Consider the following 21917-nt stretch of genomic DNA (forward strand, 5'->3'; position numbering starts at 1 on the left):
CTGAGATACTGGGAACTGAAGCATTGAATTTTCATGACTGCGTGTCACCCGATTACTGGTTCCACCTTCATCGCACGACTAGTACCAAGCCGTATATGGGCCACTCTTGCAGCACCCAAAATGGCAGGTTTGATGCTCGCCAAGCTAAATAGCCCAACTGTTGTCCGAAGGATGTGACTCGTATTCCGAGAGGAAGAACACGAAGGAAGGTCGCCTAGACGCCATATATGGACGATTGGCTGTTAATTCGTCAAATTTCCAACTTCATACCTCTCTCCATACCTTTCCTACACGCAATAAAAGCCCCACTCAACATTGCTCCTGGTTGAAGCTAAATTGGCTGGGAAGACAAGGGTGTATGATGCCAGGCGCAGGCAGTTGAACGGATATTAGTCAGATGGAAATGATATGACCTGATCGAAAAGAAAAAAAGATATTCTCGGTTTTGCTTCAGTCACGTGATACTCCACTCTCAGGGGGTGTTTCATTCTGGTCACGTGATCCGCATTTTCGGTAGGTGGCTGTTTCTCGGTTGAAGCAGAGTGGGGATCTGAAACTTCTCCTTTTATGTTTTATGACATATACGAACCAGTTGTACATGACATAATCACGTGCTGATGCAGCAATGGGATAATGATTATTTCACATATTTCGGTATGCAAACGTGATAGGTCTTAGTAAGCCGATTTGTCTCTGATATTTCAACGTGCAAAATCTCTCATACGCTCAGGATCTTCTTGTAGAGGGGAAAGAGTACATACAGTACGGTATGAGTGTTCGTGCGGGAAGGGTCGATCCACGACGGTTATTGTAGTACTTTTTTAAACGGTGATTATCCTGGCGAGTGACCAATAACCAAATGGAGGGAGCCCATGTCGTCCATTGGTATCTTCTGCTATATATCGGTCTGGTACGGATCTCAGTATCCCAGCGGTCAGAAAACTTCACTGTTCGGTAACGCAATCAGACACTTATTGAGGAATTCCCTTACACATCCCATCCCCCATCCACCAAGTGGGAACCCCAAATGACCAGTATTTCAAACAGGCTCTTTTTTCATCAGATTTTGTACATGATCTCCGCCTGAGAGCACCTCAACGGAACTACACGGAGGTTTCAAAGCCTGTGAGACCGCAGAAATCTGACCAAAAACAGGAAAGCCCCAGTCGACATTTCCCTTTTAGATATCGTAGCCGCTCCTCGTTCATCCCATCTTCCCGAAGATGAAAATGTTTGAGCCGCACGGGTTCGGCTTCCGGGAATACATAAGCTCGAACCCTGTGGAAAGGGTGAGCTGAAATGGGTGTTAGCTTGGATATCAGACAGATCTTGGACATCTTACTTCTGATATTAATGTGTTGCATTGTTCTCCCCTTTGTTTATTTTCATTCACTATCTCATATTATCTCTCTGACCTATCCCCCTCATCTCGTTAATGTACCTCGACTGCAGCTGTGATGCAGGGATGGCTTATCAGTGAGAGACCGACTTTCAGAAGAACTGCCTGACTTTCTTGGTCAATACAGTGATATGATACTTGCATCGGAGAGTGGTGAAATAGGTTCACGTAAATGCGGAAAGTGTATCAAGTCATGGCCAAACTTCAGTTCCAAGTGACAAGGTAAAACAGGTTTAGTATCATCAACTATCCTAACGATTGGCCAATGAACTCGTTGAAACGGGTTTTCTCAAGAATATTGTAGAAGCGTGATCTCATTAACCTTGCTACTAGTACTCGTGCTTACCCCCAAGACTCTGGCCTTTTCCGAGTCCAAGGATTCCGGCTTTCTAAATAGAACGCTCTGTTATTAGCCGGAATCCAACACATGTCCAGGGTTGCTCAGATGCAGGGGTACGGGCAGGAAGCGTCGGAAGAGAAATGCGGCAACGAAATCTCAACCGGAAATGTTGTCAAGGGTTTGGCCCCTTTTTTACATTTTCAGAGCCAATTCGTATCCGTCTAGTTCCGTCGAGGTTCATTCAAGGCGTGATTTACAGCCTCTTTCTTCTGAAAGAAAAACACTAGTCAAACGGGGTTCCCATGTTCTGATTCTTGAAAAGATGGCCTAACCTGAGAGAATGGCATAGGGACAGTGTTAGTCGGTGTCCCGTCTGTAAGAAGTCTCTGTTGTGCTTACGCACATCTATATACAGTATGTACAATACAATATTAACATCCACACGAAGTAGCCGTTCCTTAAACATCCATGTCAACATAATTCTGACTGGTTTTCACCACCTACGCTAGCCTCTTATGCTCAGAACCGACCCATTCTCAGCTTTCTTCTTGGTTCTGGGGAAATACATCTCAGTTACTTTTTCAAGACCTATAAACAATGCTAAATCCACATCGGACTCGGATTCTAATTTTCAGAAAAGCATAGAGCAATTGTGCTCGCGGTTTCCGCGATTCTTCTTTTAGAACGGATATAAAGTGAATTTTTCACCTTCACGTGACATATTAGTTCCAGTATATACATCCAACACCCAAAGTTGACAGTTGCGGCCATATCCTGGTGAAAATACGGCTTCCCGTCCGATCAGCCATAGTCAAGCACCAGAGAGCCTAGTTAGTATTGTAGTGGGAGACCATACGAGAATCCTAGGTGCTGCAATTCTTTTTCTCGTCACACCAAGCGGTTGATATCCCTTTTTGCCACCTCGGACCGCCTACAGTATGTTCATGTATTTTCTCCACATTTAAGGTTCTCAATCTTTCGTCTCTCTGAGGCCGCAAACACATTTACATAACCGTCCTCTCTATCGTTTGATTGTTTATCCTAGCATCATTTTCTCAGTAAATTTGCTGGCTTTGGGGCTAGTCTTTTTCTCGGGGTAACATGCAATGCAACATTCTGTCGTTGCACGTTTTCTTTCAAATATTTTGATTTAAGGTTGTCGTATTTTTAAGCTCGACCAAAACGCAAAATCGACTGGAAATTTTAGAGAAGGACATATTCATTGTTCCCCCGAGAAATTTTGATGTTGCATAATACAATATTCAGATTCACTGGCCATTTATATGTGATTCTACGTATTTTTGGTCCAGTTTACAATCTTTCCATCAATCTGGACAAACATCCATCCTCCATTCCCTTCCACACATTCTTTGTCATGCAGGTTCTGGGCTGGCTCTAATTTTTCATGCATATATATTGCATATGTCATGCATCGTATATGCATATTTTCAACACCAGCCATTTCTTTTGGACTATATTGGGCGTGGTCAAGAATATAAACCCCCTCCAGTCCCTCACTTTTCCATCAGAATCAGTCCAGTTCATTCTGTGTCATTCTGAAAACGGAAGTTGCCCTTTATAGCCTGCTGAGACGCGGAGCTGTGTCTACAAGACAGCTAATAGAGATCTGTCCACAACGAGGACATTTTCATTGTTTGTCGTCCGTTTGAGTTGTGACTGGGCAATGTGGTGAGATTACAGAATCCCAAATGTCGGTTAAGAAGGCAATGACGCTTAATCGCATGAGCCTAGTGCGTGCGACAGCTTCTGGTTGGGCGTTTAAGCTGAGAAGTCAGCGAGTTCGACACAGAGGCCAGTACATACATCTGCCTAAGCCAAGTGTCTTCAAGTCCGTGACCTTCGTGTCCGGTTGACCGCCATGGGCTGAAAACGAGTGATTGTGCCGGCTGAAAAGTGTCAGAGCAATTCGTGCCTTGTGAGAGTTCCTGAGGACCGCATGAGCTGCCGCCGGAGCATTGAGCCAGAGCCATTAAGCCCGCGCCACCGACAGTGAGATACTCAAGGGTGAAATTCCATTTGAGAGACTCCCATCATTCTCACAGGTGAAACTCGTGTTCGAGATACTCCATACTCACAGGGTGAAATTCCTTTGTGAAGGTCTCATATGGTGCAATTCCTGCGTGAGAGAGCCGCCTAGAACGAATAGCCAAGCTGAAAATCCAGAGCTGCCAGCGCTGAGGAGCAAGCTGGAACGCTGAGCTGAAACACATTGCTAGAGCAAATATCTGCTTTGACAGACGCCATATATGGTCAAAAGCGCAAGAGATGTCTGGGTCAGATCCATAAGTCCCACGATAAGTCCGAAGTCCAGAGCTGAAAGCCAGAGTCGTAGCGAATGCCAGAGCCGCCGAAGTGCAAGCCACTAAGAAGCAATGAGAGCATTTACCAGATCCACAGAGCCAGGGTAAATCCGGTATAGCGGAGACAAGAACACCCAGCCGGTGAGTCAAGGCAGTAAGAGCCATATGCAGTTTTGAGCTAACACCAACCCACTAGTCCTGAACGGCAGCAAGAGCAGAGTCCAAAGAGCAATAAGAGCGCTATTCTCCTGAGAAAAAGCCTATGAGACAACAGATAAGTGCCACATGCCGGAACAGACGAGAGCTAAGGAGCCAGGGCCAAAGAGCCGAGGCCAGCCAGGAGTCACACAAAGGAATAGGCAGTGAACCTCTCTCAGCCAGAGGATGTAGCCGACCGAACCTGATCTATTTATTTAGTTTTTCAGAGGAATAAGTGAAAATCCGAACCTCTTGGGTTCGTCATGGACCTCAGAGTCCCACCCGCATATTTGACTCGTAGTGTTGTATTTCAGTTGTAGATGCTGTAGATGATGCTGTAGTACAGCAGTGGTGATAGAGAAGGAAGAGTTAGCCGTCATTACACTCAGGATACTGACTATTACTTGTTGGTTTAAGTGAGTTTTAGTGAGTCTAGTGAGTTGCGTGGTTCCCCATTTCCCAATGATTTCGCCTGTCAGTTCCAGTGACTAATTAGAATGTGAAGTTGTCTTCAAAATGAAGTGAGGGAGACCCCAAATCGGCTTCTCAACGATTTATGGGACTTGGTCAATGTGTTGGTGGTATACCATAGATGTTGCCATGCGTTGCCATACGTTGACGGGTTCTAAGTGATTGGAGAATATTGTCAATTGTTGGTCTTCATGATCGGTCGAACTGCTCCAAAGGGAAGCTCATCAAGTCTGGTGCAGTTACACTCTCCCCTCCTTAAGAGACGTCCACGTCCTTCATGGATCATACGAGTCACGGGTCATAATTCAACCCATAATCCACATAACCAATCCCAGTGATACGAACTCCAACCATTCGAGTTCAACCGCTCACGGCAATATCTCAAACATCATGGAAGTCGAATCCAACATTTCATTGGTCTTACTTAGCGCTCGTCGCTTGGCCACTCATAGAATCCACATATCTTTCACTTGATTCTCATCTTTCCCAAGATCTCAATCAACGCCACAAACAGCATCATCAATACTGTGACACGTAATACTCGTTCACATTGTTCGTGTACTCTTCAGCATCATCTCTAGTCCCCAAAATCTCCAAAAATTTCAATCTGCTTTCCACCATCTGTTTGCTTCAAGCTTTCTGCAATCTCCGCTTTCCACTGTTTGCTTCAGGTTTTCAGCAATATCTGATCAGCCAATCGTTCACACTCTGCATCTTACTCTTTGCGTCCGCTTCAGTGATCACTCCGTAACTGTCTCCGTCGAATGCACTTTCGCTTTGTCGCTATCTCTATCCAAGGCTGCTAGTCTCAATACTGCGCTCCTGGCTCTGCTAATCTCAAGCTTCAATAATAAGCTGTTATCGGGCTCCCTGTGGGATCACCCCTCTGTCGTAAGTATTCTGGCGCGAGATTGTCTCCTCAGCGCCCTCGTCAAATACCACTTGTCTCGGCGTTACTCAGTACTTGCTTCTTCGAATCACGTCCAGTACATCCAGGCTTTCACAGATCTCCTCCTCAGTGGATCGTGATCTCACTCACCAACTTTCGTCGCCTCATTGCTCAAGCCGAACTCTTCATGCTCAGTTCCACAGATTCATCGTCCTGGCTCCATTATCTCCTCCGAGGGTTCCCAGTTATCATTAGCATTCCAACTGATCACCAGTGTACTCGCTTCCATTCTCTTCGCAAGTCCACAGCGTCGACCCATCCGTGTACCTCCTAACGTCGGTCCACTTCAGTGTCTCCTAGCAAGCCTCTCTCCACTCTTCTCGTGAAGGCTCGCAGATGCTTCTTTCCGAGCTCACTCGTTTCCTCGTTCGCTCATCCATAATCATCACGGTCGTTGGCAAGCCTCTTCGTGGCTTCCAATGGAGGCAGTTCTAAAGAAGTATGGCTAACTTATCTGACCCCTGAATTGGGTCCGATTTGAACCGCGATTTTGCTTCTCGCATTGTTAGATGCGAATACCAGAATGAATGTGAAACATGATTGTAGAGCTCTTCAAGTGCCATCATCGTGTCTGTTGATATGCCCTCACTGTTTGGGCTGCCCAATATGAATCCACTCATGCACTGTCGGTGATGGACTCAGACATAGTTTGAAGAGTGAGAAGTGCGTCCATTCAAATCACTGAACAAGTAATTGTACAGTAGATTCGTAAAACGCAATCTCCACCTCCAAATACCGCCCACCGATACTTGTAGTTACCATGCTGTTCTTGTACAAGAATCAACACGTACCTGAAGGCCAAACTTTAAGCAGGGGTGTTAATTACGAGTACGCGTTTCGCGGCGACAGTGGCAAAATCAACACTCACCAAACATATGCTGCTGGATGACCTGAGCGACAGCGAATTCGATGCGCTGCCCAAGAACAAGGCTCCAGCACTCCTGGACGACTCGGATCTCGACGATCTCGACGATCTCGACGATTTCGACTTCTCCACAGTGGTAAAAGAGTGAGTGTTCGAAACGCTTTTCAGAACGATTCAATACTAACCCAGACCAGCGAAACCAGTGACAAAGGAACAAACAGCTGTTCACAAGCCATCAACTGCTCAACAACAACCAACACCGGCTCGACAACAGCCGCTGGGACAGCAACCGCCGCGACAGCAACCTTCTGGACCACAACGAACTCAGCTACCCAGGTACAATGCTGATCCGGCAGAATCTACAAATACACCAGACATTGATCTGAACCTGACATACCCTCGACCAATGGACACAGCCTGTCACCATGAGACGACGGGTCTCACCGGATCTTTTCTGTACCCCTCAAATCTGCCGTTCCGAACTTACCAGCATACCATCATTCAATCTTGTCTGATTGAGAATACTCTCTGCTCTCTTCCCACCGGTCTAGGTAAGACCTTCATTGCGTCTGTGGTCATGCTCAACTTTTACCGATGGTTTAAAGATGCAAAGATCATTTTCATGGCGCCAACAAAGCCCCTCGTTTCACAGCAAATCGATGCCTGTCTTCGAATCACTGGTATCCCGAGGCACGACTGCAGTGTGCTGATGGGAGGAGTTAAACAGGCTGATAGAGCACATGAGTGGGCTAACAAACGTGTGTTTTTCGCCACTCCTCAGGTTGTGGAGCTCGATCTCGATGGTGAGATCTTGGACCCAAAGACGGTTTCCTTGTTGGTTGTCGACGAGGCACATCACACCAGTGGCAAATACTCGTACGGAATAGTGGTCAAGAAGCTGCTGGATGCACACCAAAGCTTCCGTGTTCTTGGCCTCACAGCCACTCCAGCTTCCAAGGTTGAAGGGGTGCAGTCTGTCGTGCAACATCTTCTAATTAGTCACTTGGAAGTCAAGGGAGAACAGGATCCAGATGTGCAGCAGTACATGCACAATCGAGAAGAGGTCAAGATCAACGTCGATCTGGGAAGCGATATTAATGAGTTGTTGGCTCTGACTGGGCAGGTACTCAAACCTACCTTGTCTATGATGGCCTCGAAGGGGGTGCTGCATAACACAGACATTGCAAAAATCTCACTGTTTGGCGTCAAGAAGGAGATAGAACGGTACATGTTTCGAACCAAATATCTCGGACCTGCTGCCCAGTACAAGTACCGAGGTATTGGAGCTGTAGTAGCCTCCATAGCCCATGCTACCCAGCTGTTGCAACACCAGGGAATCACGCAGTTCTACGACACCCTGAAGCGACGACACGACGAGGAAATGGCTCGAAAACAGCCTACAAAGTCATACGAACAGGTAGGGGATATTGGCTCAATTTTAGATGCCACCAAGACGATCATGAAAAAAGAAGGATACCTGGCTCATCCTAAGTTGAACTATCTCGGATCGGAGTTGAACGAGTTTTTCAGCAAGGCTCCCGAGGGAGCTAACACAGGTACATGCATCATTTTCGCGCGCTTCAGAAGTACTGTGAATGTGATCATGGAGTATCTGACCAAATTCCCACAGGTCAAGCCACATGAGTTCATTGGCCAGGCTCCTTCACGTGAAGAGGGAGGTGGACGGGGAATGACCCAAAAGAAACAACAAGAGGTTATTTCCAAGTTCCGAAAGGGCGTCTACAATACTCTGGTGGCTACTTCCATCGCTGAAGAAGGTCTCGATATCGGACAGGTTGATCTCATCATCTGCTACGACTCCAACGCTTCACCTATTACGTCTCTGCAGCGGATGGGACGAACAGGACGTTCCCGAGACGGTCGGGTAGTGCTTCTGATGACCGATAAGGAGATGGAGAACAATATCAAGTCGCGTGATAACTACAGCTACATTCAGCGTTTGATGGAAAAGGGGTCTCGTGTAAAGCTTTACCCTCCGAATCGTGTAATTCCCGGTGCCGCTACCGATCCTCCTCCTCCCCATTTCATGAAGCAAGTTATCTTACCAGGTGAGAACCAGGAGATTCTAGACAAAACCGACAAGGATCATCTGGAGCTCGCGGATGTGGTCGCCAAAGGTGACAAGGAGCTGCGTCTGAGGAAAGACAAGAACGGCCACTTCATTGTGCCTCAGAAGAGGAAGAAGAAGGTGTTGAAGATGCCAGAGAATGCGACTTTGGGGTTCATGACCGCTAAGGAGATGGCCATGAGAAGCAGCCAGTCCAGTAATGGTCAGAGCAGCCAAGACATACCTAACAGCCCTACCCCACCTACGAAGCGTACCAAAGTCGATGTTGATGAACTCGAAGCAGATCTCGATGAGGCCTTGGGCAACCGGTCTCATGATAGCCTGGCAGAAGACATTGAGGAGGAGCTAGAGCAGGAAGAGGTTCCTCAACATTTGCATGACTTGGTGGAATTGGACGATGAACGGGAGCAAGATATGAGCCTGGAAGAGTTCATCGGTGATGATGATTTCGATAAGGAGCTGGAGGATGTTCTGAACAGTAGTAAGTCTGGAGGAGGCCAGTCGATTAGTGAGGGTACACAGGGGACTACCAATGAGGTACAGACGACTACAGGTTCAGTACAGACCCAGGCGGTACCTGTGGAACAGAGACAGTCTCAACCATCTTCTGGAATACCACTGGCACCTGTCAAAATGACACCTGCACCACAACTGGCGGAATCTATCGACTCGTCGTCGTTTGACGATGAATTCTTCGATAGATTGGACGAAGCTCTGGCCAAGCCTGGAGACAAGTAATGATAGAGACGAAAGCACAAGTATGTATATACACGAATATTTATTGGTCATACTTGGTATTGTATCACACGACATTTTTGTAAGGAGGCGTTCAATTCTTCTTGCATGACAATAGACTCGAAAGACGGCGATCTTCGGGTCTTCCAACTCTAAGACGATGAGGGTATTCCAACGCAGCCATGGGGAGGTGACTCGCCATATCTGTAGAACATGTAAAACATATATTGAGGTATTATAAGAGCACACTAGATTTCCCCCTTTGGGGGGTCGTTAGCACATTTCTATGCAAGGTTACCTTCTGCTCCTCGACTGGTCTCATCGGCCATGCATATCTGCTGCCCAGAGCTTTCTGATTACGCACGGTTTCAGAAAAATATCGCCGCAATGTCGCTCAGATGACGCATGGATTGAGAGATAAAGCTCTGTTTTGGACAGTGTCGAATTCTGTTTTCCGGAAGCCATGCACAAGTTGTCTCAGAGACTGAAATTTTTGACTCCCATTTTTTAGATTTAGACTTGATCAAACTTCAATCAACTGTTTCGGACCCCCCAAACGTCGCCTGGAAACTCAGACCACACTCGACGACAAACCCCTCCCATATGGAATGGAGCGAAGCGATAAAGGACAGCGTGGACCGCATTCTGGAGACCGGTGAACACGAGGGAAAGCACGCCCCAAAAGACAGCTCCTTGGACCGCGCGTCCAAGACGACCCTCGAGTCGGAAATCATCGGAGGCCGTGGGGGTAAATCGCAGGCCATCCGCATGGTGGAGAAAACGGAAACGTGCAACAATGGGACGGTGAACATCGAGCTCAAGGTCCACGACACCTTTCCCGACGTGACGGGCCAGCCCAGTGAGATCACGCAGCGATATCACCAAGAAACGACCAAGGCCACTGTGGAACCCGACGGACAGGTGGCCAAGGTGACAGTACACCACAAAGAGGATACCGGGGAGCTGACCAATTCCCTGGTCGAAAAGGAATCACTATCGCGGACCCACAACCATCACAAGCTCGAAGAAAACGTAGCTGACTACAACGAGCAGCTCCATGCCACAGAGGTGGATCTATATCAGAAGGACCAGACCCGGGGGGAGGCCCAGAAGGTCTTTTCCACAGGCTACGAGGTTATTTCCCAGGAGAGGACTGTATGGGATCACTCTAGATCTCGGTCGAGAAGTGGTGAAAGGATCAAGCCTAAACCCATCATCTGCGCAGAGGACCCTGATGTGGCCGAAAAGCTCGCCGTCGTCCAAGACGACGAAACGGTACAGCCGGCTGTGATGATTGAGACTACCAGCTACGTCACAAATGCCGAGATGGCTCAGGTTGCACATCTCCATGGCACTCCGAGCGAAAAGATTGTCAAGCCTGACGACACAAAGAACATCTGGAGGGTGGTTTTTGCAGATGACAAGTCGGCGTCTTTGTTCCTCTATGCCATGCAGAAAGAGCTGTTTCGCCATCCAGGGTTTCTCGGCGTTTACCGTGATCATGCAGAGGCGTTGAATACCGATGGGCTGTCTAAGCGGGGTCGCAGTCGGGAGAGACGCCGTGACGACTACATTGACGGGGTTCGGTCTCGCAGCCGGTCTCGCAGTTCCGAAGATAAAAGAACCTGTGTGAAGCGGGTGAATTGGACCAACCAGTTAGAATCGATCCATAAATAATTTATACACTCCCTAATGACGACTCTGGTTATAACTGAGGTATTCGTAGTCGGGACTCGTTCTTGTGGCCTGTACTACAACTGTACTTGTAAACATGACAGGGAGATGCATAAATGGATACATGAAGCTAGAAAATTAGGTTCCTCGGGCTTTTGTTCCTTGTGCATTTAACGTTGTGGCAAAAATTGGCGAGATTCGCTTAAGTGTAGAAGCGAAAGGAGACAGATGTGACACCCGGTTGTTTCGACTGCTTCTCGGACGAAAACGGGACACGAATGATAGGAGATGGCGAGTCGCAAGAGATAGCAGTCGATGCTATACATGGTCTTTCATAGTTGAAGTCTTCGGTAATCCTTTCCCGGGAGTACGTTGCAAACGCACAACCGGTACACACAGTAGGGTTCAGTCGCGCGGTGTGGGTCCTCAAAAACTTCAACAGCAAAGAAAACGGGACAAGAAGGACCGAGTCCCCACCCGGATGTTCGGGGTGTGTCACGTCGGGAGATGATATGATGCTTAGGGGCTATTCTACTAGACGTGACATCGCACTAACAGTCACTAGTGTCAACTTTGTTTGGCCCAGTTGGTTCAGCCAAACACGGTATACCCCACGGCTTTTGAATGTTTCTTTTTCTCTCTGCTCAGCGCTGATGGCCAAGATCTACATAGACAACGGCGTCATATGCGAGTTTCCGCGGTGTCTTCCTTTCTCGCCTCTCTCATTTGTGCGAATGCATGGTTCAGCAAACGGGCGCTACTTGTAGTGACTTTTTTCTGCAGGGTCAAGCGAGTTAGCGAGCGAGGTGACAGGCATGAGCACAAAGAAAAGTAGCAAACAAGACAGCTGTCTATGTTAGATGCCGCTGTCACGGCTCATAAACATCTCGCTAAAAATGACGATATTACTCGTTTATCTCGCCAAGGAATGCTAACCTTCGTTCCTCGTATAGCTTTAGAGCCGCTCTATTTAACTCTGTCGGCCATTCGGGGGAGCGACGGTCACATCTTTGTCTGGCCTCGGTCAGTGCCACAGGGGTTTCAAGCCCTGGTTTATGCAGCGGCATGCATCTCAAGCTTGTATAATAGCCGACAAGACAATGGATACATACATCGAGTGTCTGTCAGGTCACTGCAAACAACCCAGTCCTTTCCAACTCCCTACCATCATCTTCACCAACCCACATTCGATAATTATTAGTCTCCTTTGGACCTTGGACCCCTGGTTCCTCTTCATCTAACCATCAACCCCCATCCAGACGGCACATATCCAGCTCCTCCAGTCCCACGCCAATGCTAGCACTTTTCCGCCCCAAACGAGTGCTGGAAGACGACAGTGACGACGAATTCGAGACCGTTGGAGAGGAGATTGTCGGCCCTACAGGCCACGTCCTGCGAACGCAGAAGCCGCGTCTGCGACGAACCTCGATGGCCCGGCTCATCGGCGTAGATCTCACAGATCTCGAACTGCTCAACTTCTTTTACCACCACTCCATAGTCGACATTCTCTCGGCAAACGACGCACGAGACAAAATTTGGATCCAAACTACCCCCTCCAGAGTCGGATGCAACCCCACCATCAAAAAGGCATGTTTGTTATTGGCAGCCATGGACCTGGCTCAAAGAAGAGCACCCGCCAAGTACCTCGTTGACGACGAGCCACACCCGACCAGCAAACCGCTGGAGTCCAAAAAGCTCATAACTGGCTACGTTCCGCCCAGTGAAGAGTTCCAGGCGCGCTCTTTGGTCATGTTCACGGCCCTGTTGAAGGGCTTTCACAAAAACCTGGAAAACATGCAACTAGGCGACATGTCCAACTATGGAGACATGATGCTAAGTGGAACCCTACTCTACATCACCGCTCTAGCAATGGGGCCTCTAGTTCCCCTCATCAACTACATTCCTGGCCAGGGGGATCTCATTGGCCTGTCTAGAAGCATCCGGGCAGTCCACGAAACTATCACCGGACTCAGCTTGACCAACGAGGGAGAAAGTCCCTATCCCATTCTGGACATCCCGGAACGGCAATATCTGCCTCGAGAACGGGACTTGTGGGAAACAATAGAAATGGCCGAAACCCGAGAAGAACGCCTGATCATGCACAAGGCCCTACACACTCTCATTAAGTTCTACAACATGGACATTAAGGGAGGCTGCATCACACACATGACCTCGTGGCCCATATACTGGCCATACTCTTTCCGAGAGCTGCAACAGGAGAGGAACCCCTTTGCCCTCATCATGCTCTGCTACTGGTGCGCATATGTGCATTCTTTCCACGGCTTTTCGTGGTGGAGAGACCGGGCTGTCGAAGACCTGTACACAATTGTGGATGAGCTGCCACTGGAATACCACTACCTGGTGGAATGGCCTCTCCAGGTGGTTCAGTCTTTCGATATGGACGCCGAGGACTATCTAACGGGGAGAATACAAATCCTCTCCTTTTAACAACCGCATAATCAAGTATCACGGCGCGATACAACAGTACATACTAACAAAGACATAAGGATAATGGAATTGGCATTATAGGAGTACAGTACCAACTAATGGTGGATTATAGATACCACATCAATCTCACGGGTTTGTCCAATCTCACTTCGAGTACAAGTAGCTTCAATAATGTCAACCAGCTACAGGAAGTTCATACATTGTAGTCCCATATACGGCACACACCCCACCCACGTTCATACTCCATACAGTCTATTTTATTTTATATCCAATCGTCGCGTCCAATAATTACATGGGGAATCCCTGGCCTCGGCCTCCGCCGCCCATGCTGGGGGGCATGGCGCCGGCCTGAGGAGGCGCGTTTTCCTCGTTCTTGACGGTCTCGTCCACAGACAGCACCAAACAGGCAGCCTCAGTGGCCGACTGCAGAGCATTGATCTTGACAAGAGCAGGCTCCCACACGTACGTCTTCATGTTGTCGGTGACGCCACCGTTGTCGTCTCTGAAATCAACGCCGGCCCAGGTGTCACCCTTGGCGTGTCGCATTCGAAGCTGGTTGAGAATATCGGTACCGTCGAAACCAGCGTTGGCACACAGCTGTCGGGGGATGACCTCGAGGGCTCGGGCAAAGGCGCCGATGATGAGTTGCTGCTTACCAGCCACAGTCTTGGCGTGATCTCGCAGGTACTTGGACACCTCCATTTCCAAAGCTCCTCCTCCAGCAACCACACTGGTGTTGGCGACGGCTCGCTTAACGATCATGATGGCGTCGTGCAGAGATCGTTCAACCTCGGCAATGAACTGCTCGGCACCTCCTCGCAGAATCAGAGTGCATGTCTTGGCCTTGGGGCAGCCAGTGAAGATGTTGAATCGCTCGCCTCCAATCTGTCGCTCCTCGAATCGCTCACAAGTGCCGAGAGCCTCGCCGACGTTAGCGGTGGTGGCCTGCACAGAAGATCCAACGGCCTGGACTACACGGTCCATATCGGGCTGGGCCACTCGACCAGCACAGAAGATATCTCGGTCAGCAAAGTACTGGGTGGCAAGGTCGCCAATGGGCAGAGTAGACAGCACAATATCAGCGCCGGACTTGTGGATGTCCTCCAGCTTCTTGTAGATGATATCCCACTCGGCGTCCACCACTCGCTGGTACTCGGACACGTCGTCGACTCGCACCTCTGCGTTGTCTCGCTCGGCCTTGAGCTCCAGCTCGATGTTGAGACAGGCAATCTTGGGGTTGTCGAAAGTCTTGGGCTGCTGCTCAAAGCCGGCGTAGGCGAAGGTCTTCTTGAACGCCACTCCGTCCACAAACAGCGAGTCCTCCACGCCTCCTCCAGGCACCTTCTTGATACCGATGAGTCGCTCGTTGAGATCGTTGGGGTCCAGAGACAGCACGGCGTCAACCACCATCTTTGTGAAGAAGGTGGAGTTCTGGTGGATCAGCTTGGAGCTCATGGCAGTGGCGGCACACTTTTCCAGCAGCTCTCTGAAGTCGGCAGAGTCCTTCTTTTCCACAGACACGGCCAGCTCCTTGATCTTGGTCACGGCCATGTCGCAGGCCGTGGACAGGCCTCGGCAGATGACGTGGGTGCTGACGCCCTCCTCCACGAAGCTCTTGGCTTCTCGCAGCAGCTCTCCGGCCAAAACAGTCACAGAAGTGGTTCCGTCTCCGACCTCAGCGTCCTGGGCTCGAGAAACGTCGACCAGCACTCGCGCGGCGGGGTGGACAACGTCGAGCAGCTTGAGAATCGTGGCACCATCGTTGGAAATGGTGGTCTTGCCGCCCTCGCCAACCATGAGAATGTCTGATCCCAAAGGCCCCAGGGTGGACTGTAGAGTCTCCTGGATAGCCAGACAGGCGTTAATGTTGGAGATGGTCTGGCCACGTCCCTGTGAGGTGTCGGTGCCCTCCTTGAGCACGACAATTGTCGGTGTTTGTCCTCCAAAGTTCATCGTAGTTGAATGTGTAACCGGGGATTCTGGAGTAGAGTGTGATCGCTGATATTAGCGACTGCAGCAGATTTTAAAATAGGGTAGGGGTTTGGAAGCATGGAGAAGGGGTTGGAATGTCGCCCAAAGCGATGGATTTCGGCAGTTTTAAAAACACCATTTTGATCAGAAAGGACAGTTTAGTAATACAATCTACTTTTTACCTCTCTGCTTCTCCAATTGCTCCAGTTATACCCTACACCCTCAAATGCCTTCCTTGGGCACCAGAACCTTATGTGATAGTGAATCGTGTATCTTCTTCAACTGGGAGGAATAATAAAAAACATAGTGTGGCAAACTGAACCAAACTCATAAGGCAGTCTTCAGGAACTGAACTCAGGCAGATCATGTCTTCGTTGGAGATAGTTAGTTATGGACATGTGATCTTTTGGACGTGGGAGTGCCGGACGGTGGAAACCGGTTTATTTTCCCCCATACTCCAACTGCAGTGAAACGACAATATCCCCCTCAAAAAACCCCTGTTCGTGTTCCTCCGCACAGGTTTTTTTTTTATTCTAATGTTCACGCGTTGTCCCTGACAGCATTGTTTTCGCTACACTCGATTCGCGACATCTCACCGCCCTAACTCAAGGTCGACTCTGAAGATTGCCGGTTCGAGTCTGCACAGTGCCCCTTCAATGACGTTAAGCTCCTACAGTCAGAAGAGTTTCATTCAAACGCTGGCGACCTGAGAACAATGGCGACAGAACCCAGTGTCACGTGACCGGCACCTGCGTGTTGATGTATCACCTTACACCACCTGTACTAATGAGAGAACTCGTATCGTACCGACACCAGTACACTGATAACCGCCACTTGTATCTCGTACCAATCTACTTCCTTTCAGTTCAATGGTGCATTTAACGGTGACAGCCGGGTAACTGGCATTACCAATCACCTCGATTATGCACGCTGACAAATAAGTCTTGACAAGACCTTTCAACTATCTATGTTGATGCAAAACAATCGCGGAAACCCTTGGAAGCCTTGTCGCGAATAACGAGGTTTTTGGAGCAGCCAATTAGACCGTTCCAACCAGCAGCTAGTATCCCGCGTGTCTCACTCCCCACTTCCATAGGGCCACCTGCTGAGAGAGGGAAGCTAGTGTCGCCGAGTATATACAGTCTGTAGAACGGGCCGCAAGAGAGCTATGAAGTCAATTGGGTTCCTGGGTGTACAAATGGGCCATATCAATTGATTCGACCGATTTGAAGGCTTGTATGACCCAAACTGAACACCCTTCAAGCCCGTTGATTGCAAATAAACTCAAGTCATTTCGCAGTTGGTTAGCGAAACTCTACTTTAGCGAATATAAGTACAGGCAACATTTCACCTCTTTATCTCCAGCATCTTATACGCAACCTACAACCACACAATGGCCATCACTCTCTACACTTTCTCCACCCCGAACGGAGTCAAAATCTCCATTGCTCTCGAGCTGCTTAAGCTGCAGTACAAGGCCGTCAACGTCGACATCACCAAGGGCGAACAGAAGACTCCCGAGTTCCTCAAGGTGTCTCTGAACGGACGAATACCCGCCATCACCGACACCGAAGGTCCCGGTTCTACCTCCTCGGCCCCCTTTTCTCTGTTTGAGTCTGGAGCTATTCTGCAGTATCTGGCTGACAAGTACGATCCAGAATACAAGATCTCGTACAAGCCCGGAACTCTGGAGCATTACAAAACCAACGAGTGGCTGTTTTTCCAGAATGCCGGTCTCGGACCCATGCAGGGACAGGCCAACCATTTTGTCAAGTTCGCCCCCGAGAAGGTGCCCTACGGCATCAAGAGATACACCGACGAGACCAAGCGACTGTACGGCGTGCTGGAGGAGCGGCTGAAGGAGAACGGAACCGGCTTCCTGGTTGGAGACCACATTTCCATTGCAGATATCTCCACTGTCGGCTGGGTCCAATGCTCCCACTTTATCGATATCGATCTTACCGAGTTCCCCGAGGTCAACAAGTGGCTGGACCGACTCCTCGCCATTGAGGGCGTCAAGAAGGGCTTCGATGTGCCCGTGAAGTGGCCTTTCTTCAAGGAGTAACTCAAGAGGAGTGACCATTTACATACTGTCTATTAACGACAGTTTTATAGAAGTTATGACTGTATGATTTATGTTAGGATGGGAATACGTAGGCACCACTCACAGTAAGTCCACCTACTACCTGTAGTCCAGATGATGTACCGACTCTTGATGCCCCCTACTAAAGCACCATCACTCCATCTACTGTTCATATCGAATATATTGTAGTACATGGCATAAAAGTCTAACCAAGAGACTTGAGGACGTTCTCGGCCTTGGAAACATCAAGTCCGGTCTTATCGGGCTCCTCGAAAACCTCGACAACCTTGCCGTCCATGATGACAGCGGCATATCGGGCAGATCGCTTGTTGCCAAAGAACTCGGAGGCGTCAAACAGGGTGCCGAAGGCGAGAGAGAACTCACCGGCCTGGTCAGAGATGATTCGAACATCATCGGCGGGGGCGTCCAGAGACTCGGCCCACGCGTTGGTCACAAAGGCGTCGTTGACAGCCACAACCCACACGGTCTTGACTCCTCGCTCCTTGAGCTTGGGGAACAGGTTGATGTATCCAGGCACATGGCCGGCGGAGCATGCAGGCGAGAAGGCACCAGGTACACCGACGATGATGTGAGTTCCCTCCTTGGTGACATCCTGGAGATCAAACTGGCAAGAAGGGGTTCCCTCTCGGACAGTCACTGCAGGGACTTCCTGACCCTTCTGAACAGCAGCCATTGAGGTGGCGGAAAAGGCTCGAGTGGAGGGTCGGGCCATTCGGGCAATCTGGGGCATTCGTCGTGACAAAAACATCGTGTTGCGTGTGTTTTGTGTGTGGTGTACTGTGGTGGTGAAGAAGAGACACTTGGTTTTTGACTCACTAAAAAGAATACAGCAAGCCAATAAGATTAGGTATGGTTATGCATAGAGTTGGTGGAGCAAAAGAGGAGGACGGGCGGAGGGAGACCTGGTAACCAACTTATTGGACCCCCCAAAGGGTCAATTGCTGTCCCAAATATTCCAGAGTCGGTAAAAAGGCCAAAATTGAACGTTCTCGTTTTTTTTTCCTTCAACAATTCCGTCGTTTACACCCACTTACACCTCCCTCAACATTTTCGCTCAGGCGGATATCCTCTGCCTTACTGCTTCCCGCCCAACTTTATCGCCTGCGGGGCTGTAACAAATGAGTCAACTATAGACGGTGGAGTTAGTGAACAACCTTAACTAATAAACACGTGCCATATCTCAAATCGAGCGCTATAGATAATGAGTTTTAAAGAGCTTCCGAAAGAAAAGAAACTGCTTGAAAAGAAACTGCTTGTACTTGTACTGGTACGATAGTCTCTAACAATAGATAAATGCAAATCGAGAGTTCGTACTCGTAACCTGTATTCGTTATCCAATACTCAAATACGAAATTATGAGGAAGCCTCACTTACCATTACATCCACCAGCACCAATCATCCGTTACCATTATCCATTACCATTATCCATTACCATTATTAATTCAAACTCAGCCGGTTTGGTCAAATATCATCAGGGACGTACGACGTCTGAGAGGAACTGAGACGATCAGAGGCCCGTCTGAGCTCCTCCAGCTTCAGACTAGGGTCCCACTCATCGGTGCTTCCATACTCGTCTTCGGAAGTTCGTCGCATGCGAATGTCGTTCACAACTTCGCCTCCTTCCTCCTCGTCATCTTCAAACTCGGGAGCGACGCCTGGAAGGCCGGTAGGTCGTCTACCTCGAATAGAAGCAAAGGGAGTCACAGGGTAAGCAATCTTCTTGCCTCCAGAGGGCGTATACTCGTCATCATCTTCTGAAATGTCATTCAGCGAGAACGACATGCCTTCGACAATATCGTCGACTTCACCGTCTACCTCCACCACGTCGTCTTCCACGTACTCATATTCGTCTTCTTCCTCGTCGTCGACGATTTCTTCAGGAGCAACAAATTCCGCATATGGAGGCACCACATAGTCGTCAAACACTCGGGTGACTACTCGGTTTTTTCGTTCCCATGGAAAGATGGGAGGGGGTGCGCTTGGTGCGTGCTTTTGAGACTTGTCCGAGTGGTGATGATGATGATGGCTACCAGAGTGATGATGAGGGGGATGATGATGGTGGTGTTCGTGAGAAGGCGCAGGGGAAGGAGCAGTGTGATTAGCATCCCAAACGTTTCGAAACTCCGTCTGCTGCAATTTGACAGCTTCTCCCACACCTCGTGCAGGAGGGGGCATAATGGAGGGATCCCATCTGTTAATATCGGCTCCAATTGTTCGTTTGTTTCGCAAAGAGTCAGCCAGCTCAGAGGGCTTCACGTACGGATACAGCTCGTTGTACGCACGGTTCCACGCCACATGGTAGTCGTTGAAACTGCCTCTTGAAGACATCCAGGGTTTGTTTCCAGGGCCCAGAAAGTGCACAGCGGACACTTCATTCTTGAAACGGGTATAAGCGGGCTCATAGCCGGCTGCTCCAGATCCCAGTCCGGCTCCAGGGCCTGCACCAGCTCCAGAAGCAACTCCAGAACCGACCCCAGCGCCATTAGCAGGCACGTTGAAGGTGAAGGGGGCTCGAACCCACGATCCGTCGGGCTCAGACGAGGTAGAAAACGGGTTTACTTCTCGGAAATACTCGTTCAGCAGGCCCTGATCTCCTCCGTCAAAAGAAATGCCAGACTGGGCAAGTTCGACAAGCGTAGAGTACACATTTTGGTCCGGAACGGTGGCAAAAACGCCGGAATTGAACACGTCAGGCCATCCGACGTCAGGCGAAGCCACCAGAACGGGTTTTCCGCTGTTGCTCTGATTCTGGAGCACCTTGAACAGAATACTAATGTCCTTGAGCGGAAGAACATCTGAATCCAGAAAGAGAATCTGCCTGTATTGGGTGAGGTTCCACACAGCAATCTTGGCCAGCGTGGTGCCGAGCTCCGGACGCCCTAGCAGCTGTTGTGCAGCTCTGGACGAGTCATTGTAGGGTAGAATGTCGTCCACCAGAAACACAGACGAGTAGTACTGGGCGAGTTCCTGTTTGATGTGCGGCGAAACGGCCTTGGTGATGAGACACAGACGGTCGCGTGATGAGTCGAGGGTTTTGAGACGATGACCAAGAACAATGGCTCCAGGCAAGTAATTGTCGCTGGATAGCAAGGTGCAGTAGGCCATTTATTGTATGCGGGGTAGAGGGGTGGTTGGGGGGAAAATAAATATGCTGGGTGTGTTCGTGAGACCTAGGTGGTAGCGCCGGTATGCTTTTTGTGTCTGTTGAAGGAGTGAAACTCCGACGTCAAGTGCGGTGTTGCGGGTTTTGAGCGTTATCTACACTGCAGTATCGCAACTAGCGTGGCTTGAGGTGTATGTTGATAGGAAGTTAGCTGATTAGGGTAAGGGCAAGTGTGTGGGGTAGGTTGTTATTGTTGGGTGGTAGGGGGTTGAACAGGCGGGCTCGCTGTCTCTATCGTGTTGACGGCTGTGTTTGGATCTTGTCTCCAACGCACTAGCTCGATATATATACATTTGCGCATTTTGTCGCTGTATGCTTGGACTGTGCGTGGTGTTTTGATTGCACTGTGCATAGTGCATCTTGTGCGGCGTTGGGGCTGATTTCGCAATCTTCGTTCGGGTCTGAGATGGCATATTTGGGACAAATATGCGTATCATTGTGACGAGAAAGATATTCCGAGTAAAATGGGTCTTTTGAAATTCTTGTAGCAGCGCTTTTTCGCATTCGAGATCCATGCTGGCTCGTCCGTAGTGCTGTTATTAGGTTGTCTTGCTGAACTAAAACGACAACCTAAAGCAGAGGGTGCATGGATCTGTACAATCGTAGTGTCGTTTTGGGGCTGAATTTTGCCCGATTTTTTGGTACGCGAACGGCTGTGTGGGTCTATTATTGTCCAAAAGACAGTTCCGTCGCTTTATTTCGGGAGCAGCCGTCTTGCTCATCATTCACCATCGTATTCCCCGCGCGATAAATGTCAAAAATAAGACCATGTTTCCCGCAGAGCTTAATGGAAAAGTACGACTGTAGACGAGCAGAAAGAAGTGGAGATTCCGCGACTCGAAGAACAAAAATGGGAATATTTCGTCGTGAAAACACCAATGGAGCCTGCCGCAATTGATTGCCGCCAAAATCTACGTCAAAATATCACGTCTATCACGTCTACAGTGCCTTTGACACCTGTCCAAACTCGCCTGAAACACCAATCTCAACAACCTTCGAGGTAATAACAAGGCTTTACGATAATACGGACGTTTTTGCACGTGGATGGATCTGGATATTTTCACAGATGTTACTGCAGCTTTTGGACGAGTATCGCATGCACAGGTCTCAATGAGGATACGTACAGGGAGTATAATGCGGTTCGGAGTGCTTGCCGAATGTGAGGCATTCGGAGTGCAGTTTGAAACCAA

The 21917-nt window shown here is 49.1% G+C and overlaps 7 protein-coding genes and 1 non-coding gene across 8 annotated transcripts; 5 read left to right on the forward strand and 3 right to left on the reverse strand.

Annotated features, from left to right (window-relative positions):
* Window positions 1-2498: 2498 nt before the first annotated feature.
* Window positions 2499-2617, forward strand: YALI1_C28922r. The gene has a single exon (XR_002432108.3). It is a non-coding gene; the product is annotated as a 5S ribosomal RNA (ribosomal RNA).
* Window positions 2618-6553: 3936 nt separating this feature from the next.
* Window positions 6554-9370, forward strand: YALI1_C28963g (uncharacterized protein; the record flags this gene model as incomplete). Its single annotated transcript, XM_502067.4, has 2 exons — window positions 6554-6687; window positions 6733-9370. 2 exons carry the CDS (start codon window positions 6554-6556, stop codon window positions 9368-9370), a joined length of 2772 nt encoding a protein of 923 aa, XP_502067.4.
* A 600-nt stretch (window positions 9371-9970) lies between these two features.
* Window positions 9971-11044, forward strand: YALI1_C28997g (uncharacterized protein; the record flags this gene model as incomplete). Its single annotated transcript, XM_502068.3, has 1 exon — window positions 9971-11044. One exon carries the CDS (start codon window positions 9971-9973, stop codon window positions 11042-11044), a length of 1074 nt encoding a protein of 357 aa, XP_502068.1.
* Window positions 11045-12334: 1290 nt separating this feature from the next.
* On the forward strand, window positions 12335-13489 carry YALI1_C29021g (uncharacterized protein; the record flags this gene model as incomplete). The annotated part of the gene is made up of 1 exon (XM_502069.3): window positions 12335-13489. One exon carries the CDS (start codon window positions 12335-12337, stop codon window positions 13487-13489), a length of 1155 nt encoding a protein of 384 aa, XP_502069.1.
* A 288-nt stretch (window positions 13490-13777) lies between these two features.
* Window positions 13778-15442, reverse strand: YALI1_C29052g (uncharacterized protein; the record flags this gene model as incomplete). Its single annotated transcript, XM_502070.3, has 1 exon — window positions 13778-15442. The coding sequence occupies one exon, from the start codon at window positions 15440-15442 to the stop codon at window positions 13778-13780; it is 1665 nt and encodes a 554-aa protein (XP_502070.1).
* Window positions 15443-16853: 1411 nt separating this feature from the next.
* YALI1_C29066g (uncharacterized protein) lies at window positions 16854-17525 on the forward strand (the record flags this gene model as incomplete). The annotated part of the gene is made up of 1 exon (XM_502071.3): window positions 16854-17525. One exon carries the CDS (start codon window positions 16854-16856, stop codon window positions 17523-17525), a length of 672 nt encoding a protein of 223 aa, XP_502071.1.
* Window positions 17526-17748: 223 nt separating this feature from the next.
* On the reverse strand, window positions 17749-18312 carry YALI1_C29080g (uncharacterized protein; the record flags this gene model as incomplete). The annotated part of the gene is made up of 1 exon (XM_502072.3): window positions 17749-18312. One exon carries the CDS (start codon window positions 18310-18312, stop codon window positions 17749-17751), a length of 564 nt encoding a protein of 187 aa, XP_502072.2.
* A 713-nt stretch (window positions 18313-19025) lies between these two features.
* Window positions 19026-20669, reverse strand: YALI1_C29104g (uncharacterized protein; the record flags this gene model as incomplete). Its single annotated transcript, XM_502073.3, has 1 exon — window positions 19026-20669. One exon carries the CDS (start codon window positions 20667-20669, stop codon window positions 19026-19028), a length of 1644 nt encoding a protein of 547 aa, XP_502073.1.
* Window positions 20670-21917: the final 1248 nt, after the last annotated feature.

The sequence above is a fragment of the Yarrowia lipolytica genome, chromosome 1C (genome assembly GCF_001761485.1).
Source record: "Yarrowia lipolytica chromosome 1C, complete sequence".
In the NCBI taxonomy this organism is placed as follows: domain Eukaryota; kingdom Fungi; phylum Ascomycota; class Dipodascomycetes; order Dipodascales; genus Yarrowia; species Yarrowia lipolytica.